Source organism: Gordionus sp. m RMFG-2023, chromosome 3 (assembly GCF_954871325.1).
Source record: "Gordionus sp. m RMFG-2023 chromosome 3, tfGorSpeb1-WG-v2, whole genome shotgun sequence".
Taxonomy (NCBI): domain Eukaryota; kingdom Metazoa; phylum Nematomorpha; class Gordioida; order Chordodea; family Parachordodidae; genus Gordionus; species Gordionus sp. m RMFG-2023.
In genome coordinates, this window is record NC_088777.1 from 14,521,825 (window position 1) to 14,542,808 (window position 20,984).

Sequence of the window (20,984 nt, forward strand, 5' to 3'; positions counted from 1 at the left end):
ATATTCCAAAAATTTATTATATTATCCATTGAATTCGGCTATCTTTTTTACTGGTTAGCATAATGAGACAGGTAGCAGTGAATGTATGATTCTAACGAATGGCGTATTATATAAATTTACATAAAGAATTTAATATGATACTTTTAATACCAGGATCAAATAATATTAATAAAATTCTATCTATATTATATTACATTACAAAATAATATTGTATTTTATGATATTCACAATTTACTATACCGGCCAATGAACTTAATTTATCTGTAGATTATTTAAAATATAATAATTTTATATATTTAAATAAAGTTTTTAAAAACAATAAACGTCAACTTACGGATTGAATATTATTAAATTATATAATTTGATTTTTTTCCTAACAATAGGTAACTACTATTCTTTTTACCTTTTTTGTGGTAGTCATAATATTTAATAAAACTTTGGGCAATTAGTAGTATTACTTCCATATTTTATATTTTCTTTAATTAATGATTTTATTGATAAAATGTAACAAAATCAAAATATAAACCAAATATATCATTATGAATGTAATAAAGTAACCCATGACCGAAAAAAATAAATTTAATTAGTATTTATTAATATTTTGCAAACATATCTTCGATAAGAAATATTTTCCATAGAAAAATATAAATATAAAGCAAATGGGCTATTTTTTTAAAATTTCTATCATAAATATAAATATTGTGTCGTGTATACTTTTTATCCGCTACTTGATATGTTGGATTGGCTAAATTAAATTCGGCTGATGTCCGATATTTCTAAAAATACGAATTATCAGGCCTGTCCGAATTATTTTATAATTTAAAAAAAATGTCTTTTATACTAAGGAATAACGGCAAAATCGATAGCAAAAATTTTAATAATCGTAATAATCGACCCATTAGTGTGATAACATTGAGTTCAGACGAAGACGCAACGGAAAATAACACTCAGTATTACAAATCACGAAAAGAGGAAGATTTAAAAGATATTTTATTTGCTAGGTTATTTTTACTTTTTTTAAAAAAAATTTATTTTTAATTTATTTTTATTCAAAATATTATTTTTTTATAATGGAATTTAAAACTTACTTATTTGGTTATTTATTTAATCCTTATTTTTCTTAAATTTTTCTATCATAATTGTGATACAGAACATCCACCAAACAGGGCAACGTGAATAATGACAATAATAAATATTATGATATGGAGGGTATTAAAATGGAACATTCTGGTAAAACACTAAAATTATAAAACTTTTTTTAAAAATTTTATATTTTCATACATTGTATTTTATAATAATCTTTATTTAAACATCCCCTTTAAGATGGCGACGACTCCTCTTCTTTTGCTATGTGTCCGAAAAGCAAAGTTACTAATCAATTAAAATTTTTTTTTTTAATTACAACATTTTGATTTTCTATTTTATTCTTAAACTTTAATATTTCAAATTAATTCAGTATAAAAATAATATTTCACTTATTTGCACCATTTTTTTCTTATATCCACTTGCTATTCTATTCATCATATTCATACAAAATATTTATTTATACATGATTATCAGAAAATCGTGAAGCCTAGCGCTGTAGTGGCCCCGATGTTGAGGGGTTCCGATGTTCCATCTAACACTTCTATGGCACCGCTTCCCTTGTTAGATTCTTTTAACCATCCTTATTTTGCTAACAACAATAGCCAGTTTATGTTAAATCCCAATATTGTAGCTAGTAACAGCTATAATAACAACTATTATCAATAAATTTGAATATCATCAAATTTAAATTTTTTGATAACGTTTACTAATAGAAATCTCAATATCTAATAGTGTATATAATTTTGCCCCAATTATTATTTTTTCCATTGAGTATATTATTTTTTCCCAATTTGAATGGATTTTCGGTGCAAAAAGGCATCAAGGACAACCTTATTAAAATTTTCATGTTTTAAAACTATTTCCCACTTGTTAGCATTGTTTAAATATTTTTTTAAAAAATAGCTTTGGTGGGGAAGATTCATAACCAACTTTCTTTTATCGCAATAAATTCCTCATTATTTTTTATGATGCAATGAAATGAAGACTTTAAAGTCTACCTTTAAAAGTTTTGACCTAATTACGATTTGCAAAAATAAATTTTGATTTCTTGATATTATCTATATGTAATTAAGCCGCAACGAATTTTTTTTAGATAATGAAATTATGTGTTATCTAATTTTATGCAAGCAAAAAACATAATGCATTTTTGTATTTTTTTTCTATATTTTCACCCCATCCTCTCGCTTAAAAATTACGCTCGCTTATGCGCTTCTTTGCACTGGCACAATTTTATTAAAATTGATATGAAGGAAAAAATAATATTATTTTTACCTTGTAAATTTTATAAAATATTGTATAATTCGATTAATTTTGTAATATATTTTTTTAAAGAATTATACGATTAATTTTTTGCAACAAAAAATGGTAAAAATATTTCAAAAAAAATATAAAATTATTTTTTAAAAAAAATTTAAAAAAAATATTGAATTTTAATAAATTTAAAATATATATGATTTTTAAAAAAGAAAATATGCCTATTAAATTTGGTTATGGATGTCTGTTTAGCCCAATATTTATTTGGCTGTATTGTTTTTAATTAAATTCTTTCAATATTATAGAATTGTTAAATTGAACAAAAATTCTCTTACTGATGGCACCATTTCCTTTATACGATATAAGCTATAAAAGAAATAATATTTTTTTTATTTGAATAGGAGAGGGTCTCCAAAATTTTGTACGTGAGTAACATTTTTTAAACTTTGTTGAATGAATTATTTTTTTCAAAATTATTCACTTTAACTGTAATTTAAGGAAAAAATTATATTAACTCCATAAATTTATTATGCTATGTTACAAAGTATGATATAATTGGAATCATACTAATAATTTTGTAAATACTTATAAAAATATATAATAATATATAAAATATATATTTGATCCATAATATTTTCAATAACATTCAATAATATGCCTTATAATTATTGCAAAGGAATGTTATTGACTTTTTAAATACTTAGGTTTGAATATTGCTAAAAATTACTTTTGTTTATTCTTGTAACAAAAAACAGACGATTTCATTTTCAAATTTTAGTTTTAAACAATTGCTATTAATTATTAATTTTTTAAATCTTTATAATAATTTCTTTAAAAAATTTACTCGACTAACATTAAAATGGTTGGATAAAATTTTTATAAATTTTTTTAAAATTATTATTATTTACAAAATCTGTCATTCATTATTTACTTCAAATTTTAAGTTTTAAACTATAATTAAATTAAATATTTAGAAGATTTTTTAAATATTCTATTTTCTCAAGAAAGTTTAAAAAGAAACCATTCATATTATTCATTCACAATATTTCACAACGCAGAAACACAACATATTTTTTCTTAATTTTTGCAAAAAATATATTTTTTTAATTTATAAATTTAAACTTTCTAGCTTTTATTATCATTTTTATTTCTTTAAATTATATTTTAAAAATTATGTGGTTTTCTATCTTTTCATAGGTATCGGAATAATTTTATTCTGTCATAAAATGTATTATAATTATCTTATTAATTTAATTCATATGATTTTTGTAATATATATTATATATTTATCTGCTTAACACTTCTATACTTTTTTTTATTATTATTTAGATCAAAAATTATTTTTGTAAATATAGTATTAAAAATTTGTAATTGAATACAAAAATTAATTAAAAAATTGATTTATTGTTACTTGCAAAATATAACTATAAACTATAATTACGAAATAATATTTTAATTAAGAAGAAACTATCTTTTCTTTCATTCATCCAAATTTTCATATTTTTTTCTCTCCTTCATTCCACCTATCTTGATGATACCCTTGATTGCAAAATGGGCATTTCATAGTTATATTGGTTGATAAACAGGTGTCACATATCAATTTATTACATAGGTATTTGTTTGGTTTTTTAAAATATTTATATCATTTGATCTATCATATCCTTATAAGAGATCATGCCTAGAAGTTTTCCTAGTGAAGTCACATATAAATTATCTATCTTGAGGACAGAAAAAAGTTCATGAACCTTGTTTTTATTATATTTTTTTTAAAGAAAAAATTGAAAATGAATAATTCTTGAAATAAATTAATGGCGATGTGATGTGATATCGGGATAGGAAATCTATGGGTTACTTACAGAAATTTTTAAATTTGAAAAATATCTGACCAGAAATGTATTCCAGCATGTGCAGAGTACCCACAATAAATATAAAAAAATTTTACCATAAACTTTTGAACTATTAATTTATATCGATTTTTTAAATATAAATAAAAGTAAGTATACACGATGGTTTGCTACAAATTGTTTATCAGTATGGTAATCTGCATATTTTCTAATATATTTCCAATTAAATCAGATTTTTTGAAATTTAAAAATTACTCTAAGTGAATAATTTTAAAATTGAATGATTCCGACTCCCCGTGGATATTTAAAATTAAATTTAAGTTAAAGTGCACGATCATAATGCAGTAGAATCGACTCTGGGTCATTAAACTATTTCTGCATATTAATGACCTCTTAGCACTTTAATTTATAATATTATTGATTAAGTAAGTTACAATGAATCACCCCATAGATGATGATAATACGACGTCGATTATTGATGGCATCGATTAAAATTTGGAAGAAAAGTACTACCCCCCCCCCCATCCAATATCGCTGCCTTCCGTTGATACTGAATAATTTGTTTCAACCTTTTGATCCTCTGCATTATCTTGAGTTATTATACTAGAAAAAAAAAGAATCTTAGCCTGGTAATAATGTAAGAAACATCTAGTCGCATGATTATTTTCATTTTTTTAAAAAATAATTTTATGAGTTGAACAATAGAGAAAGTCTATAATTTAAAAATTATGAATCAACGCAACGTACAGGCCCCTATTCAAATTCGTTTTTTTGAAACAGGTATATGTCGGAAGAAGAATAAACGAATAGAAAAACCTGGATGATGAGAAGGAGGGGAGGGAGGGTATTTTATAAAAAACATATTTTACCAAATATGTTCAAATTTACACATTCGCCAGACTTGAGAAAAGTAAACCTGGGCATGACCTGTACGCTATAATTATAAATTTTAATTCGAGTTTAACCTTGCACGATGAAATTCTAATGGAATTTTATTTTCTATTTTTAAGGTAAAAAAAAATATAAGTTTTATTTCTTAGGGCGTGTCCTAGCCCGATTTAATTTTTGTTTTGAATTCTATTCAGAACAGCGGTCGGGGCACCATTTTATATGTGTAGATTTATGGCATAAATCACTTTAGAATCTTATAAAGTAAAAAAACATGAGCCACACAGCCTTAGGGTTTTTTTTGAATTAGAAGACTTAAATCTTTAAATTATTAGAATTTAGTACGATTTTGAGAGAAAATGTTTTTAGATGTTGAACATTTTAAAAATAATTATCAAGCTACAAATTGTTTGAATGTATATTTTAGATCATAATCTGCTTTTACAAAAAAAAATAAACATTAAAATTTGAATTGAAACAAACCCAGCTTAATTTTATATCTCTAAACTAAAATTTAGAGTTTATCCAAATATTCATAATTTTAATAAATATTCCTTCAAAGCTTAATAGATCAATCTTGTATATCAATTTTTATTATCTTAAAAGGTTCAATTTACTTTAATCAACGTTACATTTGGTAAAATTTGTATAGACGAAATCATTTTATTTTTTTTGATCAACTCTTCAAAATCGATTCTCTCCACAATTCTGGAAATCTTTCTATCCAAATTTGTTGCCTAAAATTAGATTTAAAATAATTATACTCGCCAGAGTTAGTTTTATATAAAACTTCTTAAAATGGTTTTAATTGATAACAATTGAATTATTTTTTGAGAAGTTCTTATTATCTTTCTACACTTATAAATCTTATATTAAAAATGTTTTATGGTTAAATATGTTAAAATATAATTTTACTCGATTTCCTGTTATCACCAATCTGTCTTCATTTGGTTTAAACAATAAGTTCTGAGAATTTGGGCACCACTCTTTGGGTGACATTCCTAACAAATTTTCTAACACCGATCTTTTAACTGTTCCTAAAAAGGTGAACTTATCTGGACAGGAAAAATAATTTTTTTTTATTATAATAATTTTGCGGTATTTTAATATAGTTTTTAAAAAAACCCGAATTTTATTGAAATGATTAAAATATTTGGGAAAAACTTATATATTAGAATTTTAATGTCTTTTTCGTTTTGATTCTTTATAAAATGTTGATCTCCCTATTTTTATCCACATAAAAAAGATATGTAAAAAGTACTAAAGTCGAAAATGGTGATGTTTCCACATACTGATCTTTCAAAAAAACTTTATAATAAAATTAGAAAAATAATTTTTTATAAAAAAACTTAATTAAATATTTGTTGCAATTTCTTTACCCAATCTTATTGTAAACTTACCATAAAAAAGTTTCACCGGAAATAAAAACAAGAAGATACCATTTTTCTGATATTGAATTTCTTTTTAAAATGAATATATCAATAATATTTTAATAAAACTTTTATCATCGACTATAGGGATTTCTTCAAAATTAACTTTTTCCAGCAAATTTTTCAAGTCACTATGAGTGAAACACAATTCTACGCATTGCATATCGCAGGCCCTCCTCATAATTTCGCTAACGCTCTTGTCTCTTATTCTTTATATAATGTACTAAGTAGTAATTTTTAAAAAAAGTTCGGCCGCAGGCGGGTTCTGGCAAAAATATTTAAACCTTGAATAATGTAAATTTATGTTGAAATGAATAATCCAGCCCGGCAAAGAAATTTTTGTAGAATATTTTTTAGGGCAGAGCCAACAATATTACGAGCCGGGCCGTGCTGAACTCTACTATAAATGTTTCTTTAATAAAATCAAATTTCATGCAATTTAACTGAAGCATCATATAAATTTAAATCTAACCTCTTTGAATGGGTCATAAGATCGGGTAAAAATGGCAACTTTTTTGTCATTATAATGACATCGTATATGGAAGGGATCAGGCAATGTGCTACTGCGTTAGCAACCAGAACCGATATCTTTTAAAAGTTATAATTAAATATTCAACAATTTTTCATAAAAAAATATTTTAAAAAAATTTATCATCAATGAAAATAATTTTATTTTATTATGAAAATAAATGACAATTATTTTTAAATTTCTTCTGATTCTAAATTAGAGCATTGATAAGGAACTTTGGTATGACTTATACAACAGAATATTAATTTAATAATTATTATAGCTACTTTATATTAAAAGTGCTCGTGAAAATTTTTGAAAAAATGTTTTTTGGCATAAACCGTAAATTTTTTTGCCAATTCTGTAAAATAGTTTTGTACAAGTTTTCCAATTCAACCCATAATAATTTTTTACGCAGACATAAATTTGCTTATTTCTGACCTTAAAAAAATTTTATTTTACATGCTTCAAACTTGGCTCGAAATACTTTGCGCGAATTGTCCAGACAGGCTTTAAATTTTTTTTCCAGGCCCACGCCCACATTTACTTTATATTATAACCGAATTATATCTTAAATAAATGATTTACCGTCATCTTTATCATAACAACGATTTCTTAAGTTTGGCATCTTGAATAATATGATTTTGAAAGGATATAACAAGAATGTTAAGATTTTTAATTAATGAAACTACTTTTAAAAAGCGTCTTTTTATCAGTTTTTTTTATTTAGACCTGAATGGAAACCATTAAATGCGACCCCCTCTATTTTATTTTATTTTACTTTATTACATATATTTATTTTGCCTATGAAATTAATCATTTTATATTTATGTAAAATATTTCTCAAAAGTAAAATGTTTTAAAACTTGGACGTTTTTATTTCAAACTCATATTTATTTTTGGATTTTAATTATTCCCAACTATCTCGACCCCATTAACTTATCCCACCCAGATGGATTAAGACCCGACGGTATGTAAACTATCTCCTGGGACCTCGACAACATTAATATGGGACTATTCTTCTCTTTATTCCCTTCATAGATCAATCCTCCAACTCAGACCGAAAACCAAAAGATCAACAAAAATATAGTTCTTAACAATTTTTTTTCGTTCCCGTAGTAATATCAACTAACCGCTATTTTCGCTTATAACATTCAAGCTTTTAAAAAATCTAGGCAGAAAAATTAGACATTTTACCAAGGAAGCCAAAGAACTTTTATACATTATACAAAAAAAATTCAAATCGAAATTTTTAGATATTATTGTTCCTTTTTGGGAACACAATTATTAAATATATATAATTAATCATACATTATTTTAATTATGACTTTTTATTTTTAATGTTTTTTAATGAAAAAACTTAGTATTTTAATTAATTATTTAACGGATAAATAGGATAAAAAAAATTACCATAGTGGGTAATAAATGTGTCATTTGCCCTGTTAGTTCAAAAACTATTACCGATGTAGATATAGTTCGCGTGACACTTCCTGACATTGATGCCGCCCCTATATTAAAAATAATCATTCATTTATTCGAGTAACTACCTATCATCGCATATATTCCGTTTAACATTTGTGGATTAGGATATTGATTTTGTATATCGACAAAAACCAAATTAACCAAATTTCCGCACATTTTGCCAATAGCTGCTCCTTGATTTAATTTTGTAATTTTGATATAAATTTTTAGAAAAATATAATTATTCAGGATTATCTATTAAGATTGCGAATTATAGAAGTTATAATATTCAATAACCAAGTTTTGCTTATAATTTGACTTAAATTAAAGTGATAATTTGGTATCAAGACCCAGAAACTCTTAAAAATTTATAAGAACTGTAACCAGAAACAAAAATACAACGAATTTATATAATTGTTCAGAATGTTGTGTGAAGTAAATGTGATTTATTTATTGTTTAAAATTTTTCATTCTTTTTTTCATGACTTTTTAACAGTTAGGACATCAGAATATGGAACCGCGACAATTCTAACAACCGGAAACATAACTTTTTTCTAAAAATTTTAGGGAACCAGAAATTCTTTTTAATTAGATTCCAAACTCTTGTTAAAATCTTCTTCGTAAAATAATTATAAAACTCATAAAAAGAAGAAGAATAATTAATTTATAATGTGTATTTGAATTTTTTGAATGTACACTTTCTTAATTTATTTACCTATAATAAAGACAGGAATAAATAATCCATTAGGGATCGGCAACGTTATGATAAGAATTATCGATATAAACTTGAATGATAAAATATATAAATATCCATATAAAAGAACTGAAATACATATTAAATAAAACAATTATATGTTTAATTACAATACGATTGTAACAAGTCCTGTGCGGGTGGGGCGGGGGTACAATTGGGTCATATTTTAGGCGGGTTCTCTTATAAACTTACTTAAAGAGACCCAAAGGAATTTACAAAACTAAGTAATTTGTGATATCATTTGTTTCCTTTTGGCAAATTATTCTTAATATTATTCCACCTTCAGCCATTAAATCATATGCATCCTCGCATCCAGTTATTTAATCTAATAATGAATGACATATTCTAGCTATTTCAGAAATTTAAATGCCAAGACACCTAAAGCAATATTAGCATGTCCCGCACCTTTGTAAATAAATGGTTAAAAAGAATAACAAAATACTGCCCAAATAATACCTCTAACTCAATTATATGGAATAGTTACAATATTTTACCTATCAACTGACCTATTCCTTTGAGAAGACAATTACTGGGTCATAGACTATAACACACTTAAATTAATATGATATTCTCGTTCATGAAATGTTTCCAGATCATAGGACGCAAGAAATTTCCAAATAATATTGGTTAGCAAAATGCTTAAAGGATGGAAACAAAAACACCTGAAGGAATTCCTACAATATTACTCAGACATTGCTTAAACTAGAACTGGAATCGAAAGGAATGAAGATCCACTTCTTTTACCCAGGTCATAAATGTCAAATAATAATAATGAGAACGAGCAAAAAAAAGTTATTACAAAAATAAGGTGAAACCTAATAATGAACGGGAAGAAATAAATGAGATGATAAGAATAATAATCATGTAAAAATGACAACGCGAACCAATAATAATAATGAAATTTGATTTTGTAAAGCAATTAAATAATGGTAATTTATTGGATCTGGATCACTCTATGACAAATGGCGTCAACATAATAGATTTTCCTCCCTAGAATACACGATATCGACATACAACCTACAAATTAATAAATTAAAAAAATAACTGAACAAAAATATATAAAACGATAGACAAAAAACTATACAAACCGGATTATCTTGTCAGTTTTTGTATATGATAACATGATATTTCAACTAATACCACTATTCTAGGATTGATCCATGGGGGCGGGGGGTTTAATTTTTTTCTTGGGAAGGGGGGGGGGGGCTTCGCTTCCAAATTGCATGTTAAAAATTTGCCAATTTTGTGCTTTATTGGTGTCTAGCCACTATAGTAGCCACGCCAGCATAAATGAAAAAATATTAGTAGCAAAATTTTGGCCAAATTTATGATTAATACGCAACTGAAAGCATTATTCTGAAAACTTATTCAATGTATAGTCAATTGTAAATTAATTCAATCCATTCGGTGTAGAAAGAAGAATAAAATCGCCCCCCCCCTCCCAAACCTTCCATTTTTTATGATCACTCAATATAACTTATTCTATGTTAAAAATAATTATTTTGCATATGACAAAATTTTGCAGAGAATTTCATTATAGATTTTATTTATACAATAAAATAAATTCCAAAATGTAAAAATTTTATACAGATTATATTAAAAATTTATTCTTAATAACTATATTTAAAAAAAATAGAATTACAATAAAAATGAGTAATTCTTGTGCGGTATTTAAAAAAATCTAATTTATAATTAATACAAATGAGTATATTAATAAAACATAAATAATACTTATTAGAGATCTGCAAAAGTAGAAAAATCGGGTTCGGGCCTAATATTTTTAAAAAAAATTCTGGCCGGGTTGGGTCGGGCCTTGGATTTTTTTTTAAATATATCAATTTTATGTGAAATTTTTTATGGAAAATAAAAATATTTGATTTTATTTATAAAAACTAGACGCCGTATAACATATAATATATTATTTATTTTAAGTAATGAATTTCTATATTTAAATAAATTCTGGCCCGGCGACAAAACTTTTTAAAAAAAATTTCGGACTTTTTTAAAATAATTTTGGGCAGGGCCGGGCTTGAAAAATTAGGCCCGATGCAGATCATTAATTCTTAGTGCAAATGCAATATTTTTATTAAAAATAGTATAATATATAAATATTATGACTTAATTCATTATAATTACGTTTTGAATATAAAAATTTTATGACTAAGATCATATTATAATAATATAGCAATTTTTTGAATTTATAAAGAGAGGTCTACTTTTCTCTGAGATTTGACTAATTCATCTAGATTTTTATCTAGAATAATCTCCTTATAAATATTTAATATTGCGAATCTAAACGGCTTTCACCGGTGCTATTTCTTAAATAGATTTTTAACCTTTTCAAAGTGGAAAAAGACCTTTCATTAGTGCAGGTGCTAATCGGTAAGGTAGCTAAGATAAAAAGTAATGGTTTGATATTAGGCAGGGAATCTAAAGTGCAATTATACATGGAGGTTTGCAAAGCATATTTTGGTCTCAAAGAGTACTCTATTCTGTCAAAATTTTTATACCAAAGTTCAACTTCACAAAGTAAGTTATCATACGATCCTGATAATTCATCAGAATAAAACTCTGAGATTTTCTTAATATCCTCTCGCGTTTCAAGTGTATTTTAGACTCACCCGGCAAAAGAAAATAAAATTGTGACTAATAAATCTTTCCTTTAATTGAAATAAAAATGTATCAATAAGGGGAGTAAAATATTTATTTTATAAAAATCCTCAATCGTAGATGCATCAATATTTAAGCGATAGGACTATCTAGAAACTACTCTAGGTTTAAAATTTTTAATCCCAAACATATTAGCGATCACCTTTACTTTCATATTTCCCAAATTAAATGATTTTCTTTAATTTAAAAATTAATTAAAATTTTTAAAACTTAATTAGTTTAACAATATAAATTTTATTATTATATTTATAAATATCTAATTTAACTATGCGAGTAAAAATTTACAATATATTTTTATTGTTATTTAATATTTTATATATAATTTTTAATATATATTTTTAAACCATGTTATCATTTAAAATTAAAAATTATTATTTGTTTTTTTAAATATATTTCATTTTCATATCGTATTTAATTTTATTTATAAATTGAAACCATCTTTTAAATAAAATTATTTGTTATAAGAAAAAAAATTTTTTTAAATCTTTTTTTCGGAGGTTTTTTTTTTGGGGGGGGGGGGGGGGTTCAACCCCCGATTTCTCTACGCCACTGTGTATGGGATCTATATATTAGTGAAAATATATGCACGCTTTCAACTCCTACTTAAGTGATGAAATTGCATTTCATGCAATTTCTAATCTGATGAATGATTAAAATAAAGTAAGAAAAGAACTTGTTTACTTGATATACTATCAAAGTTAGTAGTCTAAAATAATCATTATTATTATCTTCCGCCATTTTTAATACTCCGCTTTCATGATTGGAATAGGAATAGTGAGACACCGGTCCTTGGCTGAAAGACATGTTATAAAACATGTGTTTTATCAGTTCCGATTGGGTCATCTTATAGTTATATAAAATATATAAAACAACTTTTTTGAATAGTAAATATTAATTTATGTAGTAAACGAGGATCCTTGAATATTTAACTATCAAAAATTATCTGCTTTTATCATTATAGGAATAATAATAATAATGAATCTAATATCTGATATGATACATAAATAAATAAAATTTCACTTTGATTATTATATTTTTATATCTCCACTTTTTCACAATTAATGACTTGATTGAAATAGATGAAAGAGATTAATTAAGAATACATCATAGTTCTAGCTCAATTTCGTCAAAACAGATGGAGATGGTATAATATAATAATCAATCAAAATAGGTATACCTCCGAGATATAATATTTTCCCAATCCACCAGGAAAAGAGGCTGATGATATTATGAATGCAACTAACAAAGTATATAACCACCAACTGTTTTAAAAAAAATAAATATTCAAATTAGTAAAAGAACTTTGCAAACTTAAACTGTATACTATAATAAATTGTTTGACTTAACAAAGTGGGATTAGACTCTTACTCAGGGGCAGATCAAATCTATTTTCTTAGCATTTTTATACTGGTTTGACGACCAGCATATTAAAGAAAAAGTATAAAAGCATCAATTTTTACGGTGGCAGCCATAAAAGTTGAAATTTTCTTAGTACATCATATAAATTATATTAAAAATAGTATCTTTATCTAAATTTTAATTAATCTTACACCAATCATTAATTGAGGAATAATGTATTAAATGAAGAGAAAATAAAATAAATAAGTATAAATTTTATTTATTATTTGAATGTAAATCTTCTTTTTACCTCGCAATATCAAAACTAAAATTTATATTTTATTAAATTTTCTTAATATTTCAAATTAAGTTTACTTTTCCATCAAAAAGCGGCTTATGCTTCTATCGCTCTTGATGAATAGGATGTAATATTTGTAAACGAATATGAAAACCGAACCGGAAAGGCCGCATATTACACTATTTTTAAAATTTAAGAAAGACCTAAAATTAATAATATAAAAGGAATATAAATAAGTCAATGAAAGTTTACAAGATCAGTCATATTCAACCATAGTAATTAAATAAAGAATCGTTTTTTAGAATAATTGTTTTTTATTAAATAAGAAAAATGAATTAACTAATAAAAAGAAGAAAAAAAATACATTAACACTTTTAGAAATGATTGCTAAAAGTTTTAATTTCAAATAAGAATGGATACCTTCGTTCCTCCTTTTTTTCAAAAGGAACTACTTGAGTCCCCTAATTTAAGGTTTTTCAGGGAGGCTAGATTTTAAAAGCTACTAGTAGTAATTGGGAGTAATAATAACAGTTTTCGGAAAGCATATAGCAATTTATAAAATAAAGCTCAAATTATGTTAAAAAATTAAAGTAAATTTTTGTGTTTTCGTGGTGTCAGACGGGTCAGTTATTTTTTAAAAATTTGATAGACATCGTTTTGGTTTGAAATTTATTTATAATAAAAATACAAAATAGGCAATCAATTTAAAAATAATCACAATTATCATCTACTACTTCCTATTCCTACAACTGTTAGGAATTTTTAAATATTAAAATAATGCTCGTTACGTTTAAAAAAATACTTTACATTAAAGTCTTGTAGTGCTGAGTCGGTGGTAAAATCATCAATAAAAAATAGGCCTGGCCCGTGGCTCACAAAATATTAATGTTATATTTACTTTCTACTCTTCCTTTATTCGGGAGGGGGAAAACATTTAACATTTTCTTATTTTTTTTAATAAGTAGAATAAAATTAATTAACATCATTAAATTATCAAAGTTATCGCTGAATATTTTAATTTAAATTGCATAAAATTAAAATGTGAAATAAATAAACATTTTGAGTTTGAGAATTTTTTCCCTATAAGCTTTTTTATAAATTCAGGACACAGACTGGGTGTAGATCCAAAAAACTGTCACTGGCAAGCTCGAGCCTAAAAAAATTGATTTTACCTCTATTTCACATTAGGTTTGAAATGATACTTACAAAATATGAAATCAATAATATGGATTTCGCGAGGTGGCTTGTTTTATTTTCTTTTAAAAATTAGCATTTTTTATTTTCTTTGTACAAAGTTAGGTTATTAAGGTTAGAGTTAAAAGTGTCATCAAAAACAACAATAACATTACCCAAGATTTTAAAACAAAATACTTTATATGAGGGAAAAGGTTAACTACGCAAATACTTAACATGATTTTTGTAAAATTTATCGGATATCGAAAATTTGCAATAAATGAGGAAAAACGTTAAATTGAGGTTTCACTATAATTCAATTTCAATGTTAAGTTCTTTATTCGTTGATTTATGTAAAAATTTCTTTAAGACAAATGTGAAGTAAGTTGATTTTCAAGTTAACATTTCACTAAAGGGGAATAAAATCAGAAACTCAAAATATAATACAGATTTTTTTTTTCAAACTAAATTATTAAAAATTAATTATGAACGGTGCTCTATGTTCATCATTTTGGAATGATTTATTCCAGAATCCATACTCATATATTTGCTTATGTATTAAGAGAATTTGTTCAAATTTAGGAACAACCCAAATAATTGTGATTAAAGATAAAGATATGTAATTTTACCCTATTGAAACGAATATAGCTAATTCTTGAGGTCCAAGTAAGATGTTGTAAAGAAATTTCGATTTAAAATAGATGGTCAGGATTTCTGGCAATTTTTTTTTTTTGAAAACACACTGAGCATGAATGAGTAAGGTGATCATTAAATTTATTGATTATGTATCATTTTATTTCAAATATATTTAAGTAACTATTTGATCGCCCTGGTTCCTTCAAGTTGTAAAATTAGACAAATTATAATTTAAGACCATAAAGGTATAAGGGAAAAAATATCACTTCCACTTAGATTCGTAAAATACCCCGCGGTGCGAAAGGGCTTTAGCTTATTTACACATATTGTTTGTTTAAAAAATTAGATTATTTTATGTGTTTTCTTTTCTATATAATAAAGAGTTCCTATTAAATACCTTTTCCGTAAAATAAGATATCTAGGAGTTTGTAGAATAATGCTCCCGAGATGGCGCAAAAGAAACCTCTCCAATAATTCCTAACCGGGAAATATGTCGATGTCACTTCTATGCTATATAGGACACCTAAAAGTAATTTAATATTAAACTTAACTTAGTTGCCTATTTTTAAGTCATTGTTATATATATAATAATCATTTTTAAGACAATTGATAACTTATTCCTGGGAAATCTCTAAATATTATAAATAAATTTACCACCAATGGGAGATGAGAAACAGCAGGCCACTCCAACAGCACAAGCTGATATTAGATATTCGTTCTTTTTGTCCTGTTCCTAAAATGTTTTATAAATGGAAATAAATAAAATCTGGTTTATATGCTTAAATGGAATACACAATAATGCGAATCCAAATACATTTTAAAAAGATATTAACTAGATTAGGAGAGAATATTATCAAAAGCTCATTCTATTTTAATGATTCGTTCATGTAATAATTATTATACCCTTCTTTTTTATTATTTATTAATTGTATAAAATTAACTCATATATACCTGGAAGTTCTTTTTGTAGAATAAGGAATATAACTTCATAGCTAATATACACGCTATATGAATGAATGGTCCCTAAATATATATAAACCATGTTAAAGTAAGAAAACACATATAGATTCAGCCAAATTTTTTATATTTATTCATATTCCTGATTAGTATTTTTAATAGTAACTGTTTCACCTTTTAAATTAAGCCTAATTGATTCTATATTGCTTTTTCTTTTTTTTATTTATTAAACTTAACCTTGGAACTAAAATCGTTCTGTTTAAAAATCAGCTTTTAGAAATAATAATTGGAATTAAATATAAACCTTCAAATAACCCTTAGCATAAGGTTAGCCAGGATTTTGCAAATGATGGGGTGGGAGGAGGAATCACTATTAGGTTAATCTTTTTCCTCATAAAATTTATTGGAATTCTTTAAGTCCATATTTTTTTTAATAAATATTTACTGGGTTTACATTTTTTTTTCAATAAAAATGATTTTTTTTTTAAAATTTTTTATATATTCATTATTAACTATTAACTTTTACTTATTGTTTAAAGATATTGTATGCATTTTAAGGAGAAAGGGGGTGTGGAGGAATTTTATTATTAACCTAAAATGCTAATCACGAGGAAGAAGAGGCAGATTTTTGAACGCCCCCCCTAGGCTGCGCTTATGACCCATATAGTTCGCACAAATTAAGTGTATAAAACGCAGCGTTGCACTTGGAAAATTTTCAAGTGGTATCGTGCAAATTAGTCAAAAGACACCTTGGCGTTAGAAATCATTTTAAAAAACTGGTTTGCTTTTTTCAATATTTTTTTATTCATTCATTTTGCACGTTGGTTTCGTTCTTTAATTTTTTGCAGTTGGCAGAACCTTATTACCCAGATAAGAATAATAAGGGGAAGACACTAAAAATCCTTTCTTAGTAGTTTAATCATTTACAAATTAAATTTAATATTATGTAAAATGTAATAAAACAACTTATTTTTTAAAATGGAATATTGTGAAATAAAAGGGCAGGCGATAATATGAATTACAGGAACCATCTCTTTTTACCAAATTTTGAATCGATTCGATATTAATACCTCGATTTAAACAAAGGATGCGTTTTTTTTCTATTTTAAAAAAGTTCGCCAACACGCAAACGCTCATGCGCATTATTAGAATTGTAAATTTTAATAAAAAGTAATAAATTAAGATTTTTACCAAACTAATATTGATAAGATTGTTCCTTTTTTTTTAAATTGCATTTTTGAAAAATGCAAATTCCATTTTGAGAGGTATAAAATTAGTTTTAATAAATCATAGTTATAATAGTTAGTTACTATATTAAATATTAAATATTGATTATACATAAAAACTGTTCTACAATTAATATGAATTTAATTAAACCAAGCTTAAGTGATTCCTTATAATCTTTTTTTTTAATTTGTTATTTATAGATGCAATTTAAAATTTTCTCAAACTTCTCTCCCGACTGGAATTCCACTCCCAGCCACCAATATAAGGCCTACTGATTTCGAGATTAAAGTTGATATGGTAAAAATTTCGTCCATCTTAGAGCCTTGTAAGATGGTCTTAATTTCTGGTATTCCGGAACCTAAATAATATATAAATGAATTTTCTTATAGGGATTAAGAATTGTTATTTATTAAGATTTTTTTGGTGAATGAGATGGATAGCGCTAGGGAGGGGACTAATAATTAATTGATAAAATGTTCACTATTAGGGATGGGGTGAGTTAACAGCCTCATTTTAAAAACACCCATAACTTTAAAAATAATTATTTACAAATCATGTTGTTTCATTTTATTGATCCAACATATATGCATAAGTAGCTTAGATCTCTAAATTTATTTGGAAGTGGCAGTTTTATAAGGAGAGAACCAATGAGTAATTTTAACCATAAGCCGGATCTAGTTGGAAAATTTCAGTTCTCTTTAATAGATTTTATTTAATGCAAAATTTAACATAAACATTTTTTTCTACTATATTGGATAATTTCCAATTAAAGTTAATTATATAATATCATTTTTTTATTAAAGAGTTACCTTTAGCGTAAAAAATATCATGTTTTGCCTTATAAAATGTTTATATTGTGAATTATAGTTTTAAGTATTTTAGGAGTACAGGGTGTTTACCACAGGCTCATACCATCCCCTATCTCCCCTAAGGAATGCGATAGCTTTCAATATTTTCTACCATAAGATTCTAGCTAAAAGAAGATAATTTACTTTTACAATAAATAAATAATGTTATTTTTTATATAAATTTTAATTTTATTATAATTCATATTTTGATCTGTTCAGTGCATTTACAATTATAACCATTTTTTATAATAAGAAATATATGTATTAATTAAAAATGGCAATTAAGCATGGCCCTCTGATAAGGAGGATGTAAATATAGGAGGGTAGGGCACCATCTTTGTCTAAATAGACTAAATGTTTAAATGTTTTAGATTATTAACGAAAGGAGGTATAAAATTAATAATAAATGTTAATCAATTATTAATAAAACCTATAGAGTAGGGACTCAAATAATGGGACAAGATAGCGGGCACTATCAAAAGCAAAATCACATATCCAATCCAAACGCCATATTGGCCAGTTACATATCCTGCCAACTTTTCATAAGATAACGATCTACCTGCATAGATATTTTTAAAAATTTAAAACTTGAGGATTAGTTAGCAAACCATTTTCAGGAAAATGATTATCGAAACTTATATAGTAATATTTATACTAATTAAAATATTATTGGTATGCCATATCCAAATGAATTCCTCGACCATTAATTAGATCTTATTTCATTCTTACTATAAGTTGTCTACTGTATTTTTGATGTTTCAATATTTTTTCAAATTGTATGATATTCAAATTAGAAGTATGCGACGGCGGATTAAACATTTTAAACATTGGGCTTGGTGGTGGATAAATTAAAAATTTTATTCCTAGGCGAGAGGGCAATTAAATTTGAAACTTTATTCGGGGGAATTGAGCAGAATGATTATATTTATTAAAAATTTATTTTTCATTTTATAACATTGCATATCAATCAAATTATCTTAAAACATGGGTTAGAAAATTAAAAGATTTATTGGGTAGGTGGACTTTTGGGTTAAAAAAAATCGCCCATTGCAGGCTTCTAATTCTCTTCAAAAGGATCTGGTGAATAGCCCGATTCAAAGAATCAATGTCTGTCCGGAACAAAAATTTCTTATTGAATTATCATTTTAGCGGAAAATTCAAATTAAATAGAGAATTAATTATTAAATCAATAAACTCATGTATCAACTACCTTTTAAAAATTGGGCCATGGTAAAATCGATGGAGAAACTGAGAAGCGCCATTGAAAATCCAAGTGTTATTAAGTACCAAATTTCCTTTAAACATTCGAATAGGAAATTATCGAATATTCTGGCTTTTTAGGATTTTTTTTTTCAAATCATAAAATGCATTAAAATCAGAAGCTGCTAAAAGTTAGTTGCTATTAGTACATCAAAATTTAGAATCTGGACTAAAAGAGGTTCGGGTATCGGTTCTACATATTGTTTTTAAATGGTTCTGGTTCCTAAGATTTTGGAAAGTAGGATAGGAAATCTGGTTTTCTAATTTTTCACGGTAGCATTAAACAATAAATAAACCCTAGAAATCTAAAATGAATCACGGAATATTATACCTAAACACAAATTTTTCGTTATTTGATTCGATTCATATTTTACGAATACGAATAAGGAAAATATATTATTCGTCGAATAATTTTTTATCCATTATTCGATCGATCTTTTCGAAATTATTCGTATAATTTGGTTTTCTTAATATTATTCAAAATTTATAGTGTATCTTCTACATTATTCGTAAATATTCGAAACTATTGGTATTCATAAATATTTAATTATTTGTAAGTATTCAACATGTTCCTTAGAGAATATTTTATCTTTTTACTTTATTTCTAATCTATTAATCACTTTTTAAATTCTAATAATTTAATTCTTCCAGAATTTGAAAAATATCTTTTGAGCAAAAATTTTGAAGATTTTTTTAAAGAAGAAAGATTTTTGATCAAATTTTACCTAAAATTACAAATGTCTTTAATAAAAATTACTTTTATAATTTACATGGACAATAAATCATTCAAAATGAAATCACATATTTTAAGAAAAAATATTCAAAGATTTATTTAAAATTTTTTTTAAGATTTTCATTTTTGAAAAACGTAAAAAATAATCCTTGAATTATTTTATATTTCTATGCTAATTCCTAAGATAACAAGAATACTAAAGATAATAGGGATTAACAATTTTTCTTTAGGACAACACCTTGATAATCTGAATCTGGGTGGATATAAAATTGGGGGAGGGGAATTCTGGCCCTAAATTTCCAAAATTAGGACGTTTTACTATAATATACTTTTAGCAATAATTAAAACATGCAATATAAAAAAAATTTACAAATTTTTTAAAAAAGTGCCTTACATTTATTCAAAGCTTGTTGGAATTTACAGTAAAACTTAGAAAAGTAAGAAATTATATTGTTTTTCTTCACCTTTGAGAAGGGCATTCAGATTGAATACTTTAATTTTACAAAAAAAAATTACAAAATATTTTATTTTTAAAAAAAAAATCTTGTAAGAAATGAAAATTGATTAAGAAGAAATAGTTAGGTGACAAAAAATAAATAATTTTTTCTAAAATAAAATT

At 25.2% G+C, this 20,984-nt stretch overlaps 2 protein-coding genes across 8 annotated transcripts in view; one reads left to right on the plus strand and one right to left on the minus strand.

Annotated features, from left to right (window-relative positions):
• LOC135926233 (uncharacterized) overlaps positions 1–3,642 on the plus strand; it is a 31,093-nt gene extending 27,451 nt beyond the window's left edge. Inside the window, exons 12-15 of one of the 2 annotated variants that reach the window (XM_065462028.1) lie at positions 846–1,001; positions 1,151–1,230; positions 1,324–1,367; positions 1,561–3,642. In XM_065462028.1, the coding sequence (XP_065318100.1) occupies positions 846–1,001; positions 1,151–1,230; positions 1,324–1,367; positions 1,561–1,752 (472 nt within the window). In that variant the 3' untranslated portion in view covers positions 1,753–3,642. The remainder of the gene's footprint in view (positions 1–845; positions 1,002–1,150; positions 1,231–1,323; positions 1,368–1,560) is intronic. The other variant, XM_065462027.1, reaches the window with a different exon arrangement.
• On the minus strand, positions 778–20,984 carry LOC135926234 (chloride channel protein clh-3-like). 6 transcript variants are annotated; one of them, XM_065462031.1, is made up of 19 exons: positions 20,760–20,980; positions 19,583–19,705; positions 18,803–18,931; positions 17,749–17,882; positions 16,292–16,363; positions 15,995–16,073; positions 15,738–15,863; positions 15,334–15,418; positions 13,609–13,710; positions 13,073–13,157; positions 12,577–12,738; positions 9,187–9,256; positions 8,558–8,665; positions 8,421–8,518; positions 6,975–7,090; positions 6,572–6,711; positions 5,988–6,127; positions 5,690–5,809; positions 778–798 (listed from the first exon to the last, which is right to left on the minus strand). In XM_065462031.1, the coding sequence occupies exons 1-19, from the start codon at positions 20,842–20,844 to the stop codon at positions 793–795; spliced, it is 1,980 nt and encodes a 659-aa protein (XP_065318103.1). In that variant the 5' UTR covers positions 20,845–20,980; the 3' UTR covers positions 778–792. The 6 variants fall into 6 exon arrangements, with proteins under 6 accessions (XP_065318103.1, XP_065318102.1, XP_065318101.1 ...); XM_065462030.1 differs by lacking the exon at positions 778–798 and adding an exon at positions 3,637–4,085 and having other exon boundaries at positions 8,421–8,500; positions 20,760–20,984; XM_065462029.1 differs by lacking the exon at positions 778–798 and adding an exon at positions 3,637–4,085 and having other exon boundaries at positions 20,760–20,981.